The sequence below is a fragment of the Tupaia chinensis genome, unplaced genomic scaffold, assembly GCF_000334495.1.
Source record: "Tupaia chinensis unplaced genomic scaffold, TupChi_1.0 Scaffold144168_1, whole genome shotgun sequence".
NCBI lineage: Eukaryota > Metazoa > Chordata > Mammalia > Scandentia > Tupaiidae > Tupaia > Tupaia belangeri.
The window spans coordinates 788,730-800,891 of record NW_006204024.1 but is presented as its reverse complement, the minus strand read 5'-3'; the positions used below and the strand labels follow the sequence as shown (position 1 = coordinate 800,891).

The window sequence follows — 12,162 nt, the reverse complement described above, 5'->3', positions numbered from 1 at the left end:
AGGAATTAGGGCTTCCACGGGATAGGAAAGCTAGCGAAGGATTTGCTGTCGTCCATGGGGGCTGCCTTTCCTGGCTTTCTCTTTTATGTCTAAAGCACCAGGTTTTATGTCAGAAGCACCAGGAGTTGAGCTTGGATCTTAAAAAGAAGCAGGGAGAATCAGAGGGTTATTCACCCACGGAGCCTCAGACTTGATCCAAGCTGAGCTTTTGTGTGTGCTGGGTTGGCTAGCCTGAGGAGCCCAGAGGGAACTACTGGAGGATGTCCTTCTATGTGCCCTTGGGCATGTGACCTGCATGCCTACGGTTTCAGTGTTCTGACCCCCACACAGGCAGTAACACAGATTATAATACTAAACATCAGCAGAGCGTTTTTTGCTGTGCAGATCAGTAGAAAATCTGAATTACTCAGATAGCCCATGTGACCGACAGTCATGCTAAATGCCTCCTAACCCTTGGCTCCCTCCATCCTTGCAGTAACTGTGGTTGTCATCATTGTCCCCATTTTATGGAAGAAGAAATGAAAAGTGAGTGATTTATCTAAAGTCATAAACTCAGTGACAGAGTGAGGGCTGGACCCGGGCTTAGCCGCCTCTGTTCTGCTGTGGGTAGTGGGAAGCTTCTCCTGGGATTATGCATGTGAGGCAGCTGCCCTGTGGTTAGAGGGCAGTAAATTAGCCAGTGTGATGTCCTAGTGGCTGCTCATAGTACCCCACTCTGTGTCCCAGGAGGCAGGGCCCGTACCCAGCTTGTTTTCCAGGGCCACATGTCACTGGCCCTGAGGGAATGGTTAGCCATCGTTGATGGATACCACGATAAAGCAAAACGGAGCTCTCAGACGCGAGACACAGCCCCCCTTACACGTACGTGCTCTGCTGACATTTCGGGGCCTGTGTGCAGAAATACTGAGCACCCACAGTTTTCAGTCCTTCCCCTCAGCTTTCCCTTCACACAAACTGAATTCCTTTTCTTTTAAGATAGGTTTTTGCAGGACCAGCAGTTGGTGTAATGGCTGTGTTGCTGGACTCCCATGTAGTTGACTGCGGTTCGAGTCCTGGACTCGGTGGCTTAAACTCACGTTGGGCACATGTGCGTGCATGCCCAAGATCCCGAGAGGAGAATGGAGGAGAAGGGAGTGTGGCGTGGCCATCCCCCCTAGGGATGATTTCTCACTTTCTGTCTCTCTGTCTCTCTCTGTCTGTCTGGTGAGTGCACACGCTCTATAGCAAAAACCTCTCAAAAAGATAGATTTTTGCTATAGGGCACATGCTCTTGCCAGAGTGACAGAGAGCAACAGAGAGACAGAAAGCGAGAAATCGTCCCCCCAGGGAGGCGGCCACACCACACTCCCTTCTCCATTCTCCTCTAGGGATTTTGGGCCTGCTCACGTGTGCCGGCCTGAGTTTAAGCCACTGGGTCCAGGACTCGAACCGTGGTCATGGTCGACTACATGGGAGTCTAGCCACGTAACTATTCCACCACCTGCTGGTCCCAAAACATACATACATTTATTTATTTATTTTATTTGTTGTTATTTTAATTTGACAAGGGAAGGAGAGAGGAGAGAGAGAAAAAGTGAGAGAGCAAGCCACCAGGTCTGAGACTCAAACCGTGGTTGGCCATGTAGGAGTTCAACACCTTAACCACCATGCCCCCTGCTAGCCCTGTCATCATTTTTTTTTTTTTTTAATCAGAGAGAGACAGAGAAACCAAACTGCTAGATCTGGGACTTGAACCTCAGTTGGCCTTGTGGGAGCCCAGCACCCCAACCACCACCATGCCATAACACCCTAAACTGACTCTTCACCGTGGTTCAAAAACAAAATGTTAGTAAACCTTGAACATTTAAAAAAATTATTTATTTAAAAAAATTTACTGTTTAAGTTTGCTATAGGGCATGTGTGCTCACCAGAGAGAGACAGAGAAAGAGGGAGCAAGTGAGAAAGGGAGCCACCAGGGCCAGGACTTGAACCATAGTTGGCTATGTGGGAGTCCAGCACCTTAACAACCATGCCACCTGCTGGCCCCCACCTTGAACTTTCTATGTGGGCACACTTGTACAGTGCTGATAGGCGGATACGCTCACAGCTCTCTGGAGGGAAGCTTGTCAGTACGTATTCTGAGCCTTCAAAGCATACATTTTGACCTAGTCATTTTTCTTTTGATCAAAGATATAGTCAGACTTACATTCCAAAATGTTCCCCGCTGCCTTATTTGTCATGGCAGAACACACACACACACAGTCTGGCGTGATTGTCAGGCTGCTGGGTCCGGAGCTAGAACTGTGCCACCAGGTATGTGGGATCCAGCGCGTAACCTCCATGCCTGCCGGCCGCGCCCGTTTGTAATGGCCGTGTGATACAGCAGTACACCGCGGCATCCATCTTGCGTCTGCCTGTGGTCTCCTTGGATTACACTTAGCCTCCTGTCACTGTCAGCGGTGCTACTGGGACTGTCTTCCTTGTCTTTGCTCGCTATTTTGGCTAGTAGGATAAATGAAGAGATGGCCCTTTTGAATATTGTTATTTGTCTTATTTAAACGGTCGGCGACATGTGTGTAGTTGGGTGTGGACATCGGTGATCTGGGCTTGCTTCTGGGAGGCCGAATAGTGTAGTAACCAAGAACAGGGGTCAGGATACGATGTCGGTGGGCCAGGGTTGTTTCGTACGGCCCTTGAGCTGAAAATTTAAAAACAGAAAGCAAACTGGTCTGACCTCATAGCCTAGCGGTTCCAGAGCTGGGTCGCACGTGGCTCAACTGCAGTGTGAACACAGGCCTTGGCTTGAAAAACACACTAGGTGCATGTGTGTGTGGGCCCCAAATCCGAACAGGATGGAGGAATGGAGGAAAAGGGATTGCAGCATGACTACACCCCACGGGGGGGAAACTCCCTCCCTCCCTGTCTGTCTCTCTTGTAAGCACGCGTGCCCTCTGGGGGAGACGACAGAGATCGACGTGACTCATAACGTCTAGGAATATTTGCTCCCTGGTCCTTTGAAAAGTTACCGATGCCAGTCAGAGCAAGGCTGTGCACCAGGCCAGTCTCACCGGGTCCCCCACTTGGTGGCCGCGTCCCCTAGTTACTTAAGCTCCTCTCTGTGAGAGGAGGTAGGGCGAGTACCGGAGGCTTGTCAGCCACAGGCCTTCTTCCCTCTGGGCGGTAGGAACTTCAGTCTGGTTGTTCTTGAGACTCAAGCGTGGGCCCGCCTACACCATCCTGCTCCTGGGCAGTGAGGCCATGACCTGGCCCCTGCCATCCAGCTGGAAGGACCAGGCACATACCAAAGGCGCTCAAACAACGTACACTCTGCAGCTTAAAACAGCGCAGGACTAGTGCCAACCCAGGGCACTTGGCCTCAGCGGGAACGATGGGAAAAAATGAAAGACAAGGGTCGGAATTTAGAACCTCGAGCCCTGTCATTGTCATGTGACTATTTTAAATGTTAGCTTCTAACTGCCTCTCCCTCTTTGAACTGCCCACGTTAGGGAGACTGTGGCTGGCCAAGGGAGGGGACAGTAGCGACGTGTGGTTGACCCCAGCTGTGCCTGTAGCCTAGCGTTGCCGAAGACATGAGGGTCAGGGCTTCTGAGCAGCAGAGGGTCCTTGAGGGGCTCGAGGATGATCTGAGGGGCCCAGTGGCATGTGTGCAAGGCCTGGACATTCCCACACAGAGGCCGACAGGCCACATAGCCTGAGGGGACAATAGAACGAGCGCCCTTCACCCCCGTGACCCTCTCCTCAGACTCTTGAAGGTCCCTTTCAGGGGATCACAGAGGTAGGGACTAGTGATGGGCCGGCACCCCCAGGGGTTCACTCCATTGGTGAACACTCCAGGCTTTTCCAGCTGCCCTAGGAGTGACATGTTGTTATTGTGGACTGAGGGGTGTGGCTAGCCTGCTAAAAGCCTGATGTCCAGACAGTCACCAGTCTCCAGTCGGTGCTAAGAGACGTGAAAATAAACTTCATGCAGCACTCTGGTTTGTCCCCAGGTTCCTGGCCCAAGGCTTCTGCTCATTCCAGCCCACTGCAGCCCAGCACCGGCAGCCGTCCACGGAGAATGTGAGTGCTGGCCGCTTCCTGCGGGCAGCGCTGGACCCAGAGGTAGGCCCACAGCCTCTTTCCTAAGGTGGAGGGAGTAGTGTGGCATTTTCTCTGTAGGCAAAATAATGGATTTGTGACTATGGGCTTGGTTTCTCTTTCCAAGTCCTTATCTCTTAGAAAAAATACACAGATCAAATGTGATTTCATGTGTGTCTGGGATTTGCTATAAAAGCAAGAGGGAGGAGGAGGTGGAGGCAAAGCCAGACTGGCCATGTGCTGCTGACGGGAAGCCGGCCCCTTGATGTGCGTTATAGCGCTCCGCCCGATGGCGCATGTTTGGGTTTCTGCTGGGAAGAGAGAGCAAGCCAGCAGGACCTTAATAGTCATGAAGGAACCTCGTTTCCAGCTCTGTGACCGGGGCCGGTCCGCTGCCTCAGAGATCGCTGGGGGAGTTTTAATGAAATGACGCTTGGATGGCATGAAGGCTAGTTCCTGACACCTGATCAGCACCGGTAGCTCTGTTCTGGCTGAGCGTCGGGCTGGCAGTCCCCTGGCTGGAGGGGAGGAGCAGGGGTGAGGGGACAGGGTGGTGGCCCACCTCCTGGATTGGGTAGAAGCAGCCTCTACCTTGGATGAGACCTCTCTCAGCTCTCTTTACACCTGTGGACCTTCCTTAGCAGCAGCTTGGAGCTAGAACCAGCAGTCCTATTCTGGACATGGTTCTGCTAATGCAGCTGAAGCATTTATTTATTTTAAAAGAATTATTTATCTTATTTGCTATTATTGTTCTTCAGTTTGATCAAGGAGAAACAGAGAGAGAGGGGGAGAGGGGGAGAAAGCAAGCCTCCAGGTCTGGGACTTGAACCACTTCCAGCCATGGAGGAGTCCAGCCAGCACTTTCACCACCACCCCCCAGCCAGCCCCTAGTTCTTTATTTTTAAATGTTTGCTTTTGAAATGATTATAGCTTCACAGGAAATTGCAAAAACTGGGTCCCACGTACCCCAGAGGAAACACATGTTTGATGTGTCCATGGTCCTACCAGTGACATCAGTACGGTCCACAGAGCTTGTTCAGGTTTGACCGATTCCGTGGACTTTCGTGCGTGAGAGTCGTGCATGTGTGTCAGCTGGGTGCAGTTTAATACACGCGTGGATCTGTGTGGCACCACCACAGTCAGGTGCAGAGCTGTCTGACAGCACCAGGGAGCTCCCCGAGTGATGCATATATTTTTCAAAACAGAACTCTTGCTCGTTTCTCCCCCGTAATTTAAAAGGAAATTATGTGCAGAAGAACGTGGGGAAGGATGTTTGACATGGTGTAATGCACGGATTCTTCCCTTCATACGTGTGGCTCTCGTATCATCTGCACTTTGTTTTATATGAGCATGTATCATGTAAACAAAAGCAAGGGACCAGTAGGTGGTATGGGGGTTAAGGTACTGGACTTCCATATGACTGACTGAGGTTCAAGTCCTGAACCTGGTGGCTTGAAAATCATACCAGTCATGTGTGCTTGCATCCCGAAATCCCAAGAGGAGAATGGAAGACAAGGGATTGCGGCGTGGCCATCCGTCCCGGGGTGGTGGTGGTGGTGGTGGTGGTGGTGGTGGTGGTAGTGGTAATTTCTCACTTTCCCTCTGTCTGTCTCTCTTTTTCTCTCTCCGGTGAGTACACACATCCTATGGCCAAACATAAAAAAGAAAAAAATGGCAACAAAACTGGTTTTTCCCATTGACTGAAACTCACTACCCAGGCATGAGCTGCCGACGTTTTGGTGAGCTGCCGTCTGCTGGCTCGCCCTTCGCTTTCTCCTTGTTCTCAGGAGACAACTCCTGGAGGTGGTTCCAATTGGCCTGTTTGTGTGTTAAAGCCTTTCATACCTGGAAATCCTGCCAGGGAGTGAGATAAGTGGCCTCCCAGAGGCTCCTGAGTCGACATAGCTGGCTGGCTCTGCAAAGACCAAAGTCGACCCCAGCCCCCTGCCTTTCCACCTCACCACGTGCTGCACCCTTGGGTGGAGTGATCCTCTGGACATGGCTTTGGCTTCCTAGAAAAGCACAGGTTCTCTGGTGTGCAGTTCCCTGAATGTAGGCAGGACTCTGTCTTCCATACCAGTAATTCCAGTCCTTACCCCTCACCCTTACCGGCCTCCCCATGTGTCCTGCAGGCCTTGTGCCAAGCGGTGGACACACACCATCTCCACGAATCCTGGGAGTAGCCCCCTGGGTGGCGGCGACCTTATCAGCCAAGGAGAATGAGTTCAGAGACTAAGTAGTTTCCCAGGTCCCCAGCTGTGTGTGGCAGAGCCAGGACATGAGGCCCAAGTCACACACTTGGCCATTGCTAATCCAGGTTTCCTTGTGTCTTCACGTAGGTGAGCTCAGACCAGAATGGGGGACTCCAGGGACTTTTGCCCTCACCTTGACTGTATAGGGGAGGTGACCAAAGAGGACCTGCTGCTCAAATCTAAGGTAAGGGGTCAGACCTTGTGGCCAAGGCCCACACTCAGGGCTCCAGGGTTTCAGAAGCAGTGGAAGAACTGGCTCCCAGCAGCCCCCGGCAGGCCTACATTGTAAATGGAAATGCTGGCGTCTGCTGAGGCTGATTGTGCTCGTCCATTAGTTATGGATTCCTCCAGCCCCTTGGGAGCCACCAGTGCTGCCTGGCGTAGCTGTGGGGGGTGCACGGAGCCTTCCCCTGGCAGGGCGTGAGTGCGACTTCAGAGTCCCTGGCTGCTGGGGGTGGGGAGAGAGGCTTTGACGTGGGAGGTAGGCCTCTTCTCTGAATAGGAGGGTGTGTTGTCATCATCTTGTTAAGTTAAAAAGTGTTTGAAAAGGTTAACACCTTAGCATGGCTCAAAAATGAAGCAGTAGGACCGGCCTGTGGCCTTGTTAACCACCAGGAAGTCGAGGCTCACGTGGCAGACTGAGCTGTTCAGTCCCAGCCCCGGCAACTTGAAAAACGCCCTGGGACCATATATATGTGTGTGCGTGCTTGGAATCCGTGCAAGATGGAGAGGTGGAGGAGAAGGGGCAGGCCCCATGAGGGGTGGCGGCTCTGGCCTACTCCTGCTCTCTCTGCCTCTCTCTGGCGAGCACATGTATACTCAGGCAAAGTGAAAAAAAAAAAAAAAAGGCCCAAAATAAAACAATATGAGAAGCTGAATGTCAAAAAGTCCCTTCCGATCCTGTTGCCCACCCCATCCCAGCCTGGGGCAGCTACTTACGTGGTTTCTTCGTATCTTCTGGAGTTTCTTACTGTGAATACAAGCAGATATACTTCCTTTCATTTCCCCCTTCTCACCTATGAGGTGGCACACCGCAGTCGCTGCCTTGTGACTCACTTTACTTACAGAAGGAGAGGTCTTAGAGCTGTGCCCACAGAGGCGTCCCTCTCCTCCTGAACCCGCCAGGGTTCAGTCATGGGCCCTACCTGACGACCGCAATCCCAGCGTCCTCCCCAAGGCTCCACCTTTCCACACCACCCTCTTAACCCATCACAGCCAATTTCATCACGTGAATTTTGGGGGACACGCTGAAACCATAGTGCAGCATATGATTTAAAAAATGCCAGCAGTGATGCGTGAAGCCCCTGACGGGAGCCTGGTCTGGATGGTAGGCTGGGGAGGCCTTTCCCAGCAAGGCTTTGAGGCTGAGGACTTCAGGGCGAGTGAGCGTCCCTGGGGAACCAGGTATGGGCATTTCCAGGCTGGAGCAGTGCCTGCGTCCAGCCTCTGCAGTAGCTCACATGGCTTTCTCTCTGACTCACACAGGGAACCTGTCAGTCATGTGGTGTCAGCGGACCGAACCTGTGGGCCTGTCTCCAGGTAAAGGGTCCTGTGGTCAATGGGGGCTTGGAGCTGGCCCAGACTCTGGGCTGGGAATGTCCATTCCTAGTGGGCACCACCAGAATCCTTGGCAGGGCCCAGGGCTCCAGGACTGTCCATTAAAAATGACAGAAGAGGGGCTAGTAGGTGGCATGGTGGTTAAAACACTGGACTCCCACATGTCTGACCATGGTTCAAGTCCTGAGCTTGGTGGCTTGCTTTCTCACTTTCCCTCTTTGTCTCTCTGGTGAGTGCGTGTACCCTATAGCAAATTAAAAATCGATTAATTAATTAAATTTTAGAAAGGCATACAATGATTAAGTATAAATAAAAAATTATAAAACTCTTTAAAAATGACAAACAAATAAAAAACCAAGAGGAGAGAAGCAGGTTGGCCAAGACTACTGGGCCTTTTTCTTTTTCTTTTTTTTTTTTTAAGAATTATTTTAGGGACCAACAGGTTGCGTGGTAGTTAAGGCGCTGGACACTCCCACATGGCTGACCATGGTTTGAGTCCCAGACCTGGTGGCTTGCTTTCTCACTTTCTCTCTCTCTCCCTCTCTCTCTCTGTGTCTCTCTCTGGTCAAACTGAAATAAAATGAATAAATTAAATTAAAAAAGAATTATTTTATTTAACTTTATTTATTATTATTATTATTATTATTTTCCATTTGAGCAAAGAGAAAAAGGGAGAAAGGGAAATTAAGAAAGTAAGCCACCAGGTCTGGGACTTGAACCATGGTTGGCCATATGGGAGTCCAGCGCCTTTAACCACCATACCACCTGCTGGTTCCCAAGATTGGGCCTTCATGGAAGACAAAATCCAACACAGACATAGAAGACAAAGAGACAATGTGTGGCGGTTGATGGGGCTTGAGCTTGGTTCTCTACTGAGGAGCAGCTCCCTGGGCCTTCACTGGTTGCTCTTACCATGAAGAGAAAGGAGACATGGCCACGCATGACCATTCTCTCTGGGTGGTCGAGTTATGGGTGATTCTTGTTTCTCTGTTCCTTTGTAGTTTCAGGTTTCCTGCAAATATGTTTTGTATTTTATAATCATACTAAAATGACTTATTAATACTTAAAATGTCTCTTTTTTTGAGAGAGAGATTTTTGCTCTAGGGTGGGTGAACTCGTTGGAGAGAGAGAAACAGAAAGCAAGAAATCACCCACCCGGTGAGGATGGCCACTCTGCATTCCCTTCTACTCCATTCTCCTATTGGGATTTTGGGAATGCATGCACACACACCCCGCATGAATTTTAAGCCGTCAGGTCCAGGACTTGAACTGTAGTCGACCATGTGGGAGTTCAGTGCCTTAACCACTATGCCACCTGCTGGCCTCCTTAAAAGATAAGGAAATCCACAGAAACACAAGACACAGACTTGGGGGTCTGGGCTTCCTGTCAGTGTTTGTAGGAGACAAGAGGCTTTGATGGGGCTCTGGCCTCTTCTCCATGGGGCTGTCACTCAGCATGAAGTCGATTGCAAGCCACTGTCTGGGTAGTGTGGACCTGGCACTACCCCAGGGGAGCCCACGGACCTCTGGAGAGCCAGGTTCGGGACCTTTTGCAGGAAGTGATGCATGCTTTATGGCTCAGCCACAAGGCCCTTTCTCAAAAGGTCCTCAGCCCTCAGCAGCCTGTGCAGTGGAGATTGCGAGTGGGTGAGGCACTAGGTGCTGGGGACTTTGGGAGATTAGGGCAGGAAGGTGCAGGGCAGACGCAGGGTTGTCAGGGACACGTGGGCCCCGGCTGCCTCCACTCCTTGTTTGAACACCCAGTTAGCATCCCCACTAGAAATGGTATGGGGGCCAGCAGATGGTGTGGTGGTCAAGGCACTGGATCCCACATGGCTGACTCCATGGTTTGAGTCCCGGATATGACCCAGAATCTGGGGAGAATGGAGGAGAGGAGCCTGTGGTGTGGCTATCCCTCCTGGGGGGTAAGTTCTCCCGTCTGTGTGTGTAAATCTCTCCAGCAAGCGTATGTGCCCTATGACAAAAATCTAAAAAGAAGAAAGAGAGAGAGAGAGAGGAAAGAAAGAAAGAAAGAAAGAAAGAAAGAAAGAAAGAAAGAAAGAAAGAAAGAAAGAAAGGAAGAGAAAGAGAAAGAAAAAAAGAAAAAGAAAAAGGAAAAAAGAAAAGGGGAGGGGAGAGGGGGAAGGAAGAGGAGAGGAGGAGGAAGGAGGAAAGAAAGAAAGGAAGGAAGGAAGGAAGGAAGGGGGGGAGAGAGAGAGAAAGAAAGGTTATAGCCCGGGGTCCCAGTAACTGACCCATCAGGAAGCAGGGTTTTGGTAGAAGTGATCTGGAGTCCAGTTGCCAGGCCATCGCTGTGAGCCTGCCTGGGCTCTTACTGAGCAGTAGCCTGCCGGGCGACGCCGATGTGGCCGTTCCTGCTAGACACCAAGTTCAGGTGATCCTTCCAGGTGGTGGAGCCTCCCATCCTCGCGGGATCCGTTGGGTAGAGAAGAGAGTCGCCGCCTTCGGGGTGGAGTCAGAGACTCACTGTGTCGACACCGTCCTCCTGGCCAGCCCTGACCCCTCTCCTTCCCTCTCTCCCCAGGCCGCCTGCCCCTATGTTGGCTGCGGAGAATCCTTTGCTGACCACAGCACCCTTCATGCACAGGTGAGCGGTGCCCGTGGGCGTGGACTCTGCAGTCAGACCGCCTGAGGAGCAAACCCCAGTTCCAGCTACTTCCTGGCTCCATCTACCGGCTGGGGCTATAAAATGGGGACAGTCATAGCAGGGTTTCTGCCAAGAAGCAGGAGAGAGTGCGGTGAAGGCACTTGGCACGCTGCCTGTTTGACCATGGCAGCCCTCGGGGTTTCTGGCTGGAGAGTGCTCAGAAGCCGGCCTTCCACCTGTGTCCTGGGGCCTCTTCCTGAGGCTGGAGAGTGGGCACAGCGCAGCTGCAGGCATGGGGCACCTGGCAGGCTGTGTATCCTCGACCTTTTTCTGGCTTGTACCCTCTAGGCAAAAAAGCACAACCTGACGGTGAACCTGACCACGTTCCGGGTGTGGTGTTACGCCTGTGAGAAGGAGGTGTTCCTGGAGCAGCGGCCGGCGGCCCACCTGCCTGGCTCATCGGCCAAGTTCTCCGAGCAGGTAACCGTGCAGGGGCGTCAGCTGATTGTTGGGGACATAGTGGAGCGTGGTGCAGTGTGGTCTGAGCATCAGCTGGTCGGCAGGTCCCAGACGAGGGCAGTGTGTCCTCAGATACCCGCCGAGTCAGCTGTGTGCCGAGGCCTGTGGGGGCCGTGAGGGTGCAGAGAGCACCGGGAGTAGGGGTAGGGCCTCCCTCAGGGAATGTGCAGGGCCTGGTCATGGGAGGGCATTGTTACATGGTAGCTGAGGTCTCACAGGAGGCCGGGTCTGGTCCCTGGCCCAGCCTAAAACAGGCTGCGTTTTGCGGGGCTGGCCCACTGGGAGCCTGGCAGGAGGGTCACCACGATGGGAGACCCTGTCAGAAATACCTTCTCTCCTTCCCATGCGCTCACTTGCTCTCTCACTGAAAAATAATAATAATAAAGAGCTTGTGGGCTGTGGGGCAGCCCAGGGCCCAGGGCTAGTGAAGAGCCTTCCAGGCCTTATGGAGAGGGTGTCACTGTCACATGGTCACAGTTGGTCCCTGGCAATCCCAGGCTAAGACATATCCTAAGGGAGTCACTCCAGGGGACACCCCAGAACCACCTTGGTCATCTGTCACCTGGAGAATAGCCCTCAGCAGCAGGGGGCTGTGCAACTGCCACAGCAGGTGAGGGGACAAAGGCCTGCCGTGGGGTGGTCAGTAACCCTACTGCCTGCCGCCTGCTAGGAGGGAGCCCCGGTGCACAACCACAGTCCGTAGTCACGGAACAAGACTGAGAAGCCTTTGTCGTTGCACCTGTGAGCGCGACTGATGGTCATGAACACTTAGCGAAGTCTCTGGAACGGTGCACCCAGGATGGGTCCGTTGTATCACAGAGATGCTGGAGACAGGTGAAGTTAGGACAGCACCGGTTTATATGGCTTAGTGACCTCCGGTGGCTGGGAAAGTCCTCAGGGGTAGGGCTGACCTGACCTGGCCGGCCTACAGCGTGGCCCACAGGCAGGCGTGTGCAGTGTGGGGAAGAGCATGGAGGCACTCTGTTGTTTAAAGTAACCCCCTCTCGGGAGAACAATCCCCTTCTCACAAGACTTAGAACACGCTCAGTTCTCTCGCAGCATGATGCTAGTTTGTCCATGAGACCAGGCCCTCCGTGAGCCGGTCACCACCGTCCAGCCACCACCCTCTAAGACCAGAACCCCCCCCAC

The 12,162-nt window shown here is 52.5% G+C and overlaps 1 protein-coding gene and 1 long non-coding RNA gene across 3 annotated transcripts in view; one reads left to right on the top strand and one right to left on the bottom strand.

Annotated features, from left to right (window-relative positions):
- The window catches only part of LOC102495851 (uncharacterized), a 6,004-nt gene extending 2,634 nt beyond the window's left edge, over positions 1-3,370 (bottom strand). The window contains exons 1-3 of one of the 2 annotated variants that reach the window (XR_001369582.2): positions 3,121-3,370; positions 2,186-2,677; positions 30-137 (exon numbers count right to left, since the gene is read on the bottom strand). This is a non-coding gene — a long non-coding RNA (uncharacterized LOC102495851). Of the gene's footprint in view, positions 1-29; positions 138-2,185; positions 2,678-3,120 lie in introns of those variants that run through there. The other variant, XR_337065.1, reaches the window with a different exon arrangement.
- Positions 3,371-3,468: 98 nt separating this feature from the next.
- USP20 (ubiquitin specific peptidase 20) overlaps positions 3,469-12,162 on the top strand; it is a gene marked incomplete in the record, with an annotated part of 41,045 nt that continues 32,351 nt past the window's right edge. Inside the window, 6 exon segments of the mRNA XM_014583215.2 lie at positions 3,469-3,775; positions 3,990-4,101; positions 6,417-6,513; positions 7,815-7,868; positions 10,432-10,494; positions 10,843-10,974. Coding sequence (XP_014438701.1) covers positions 6,433-6,513; positions 7,815-7,868; positions 10,432-10,494; positions 10,843-10,974 — 330 coding nt within the window.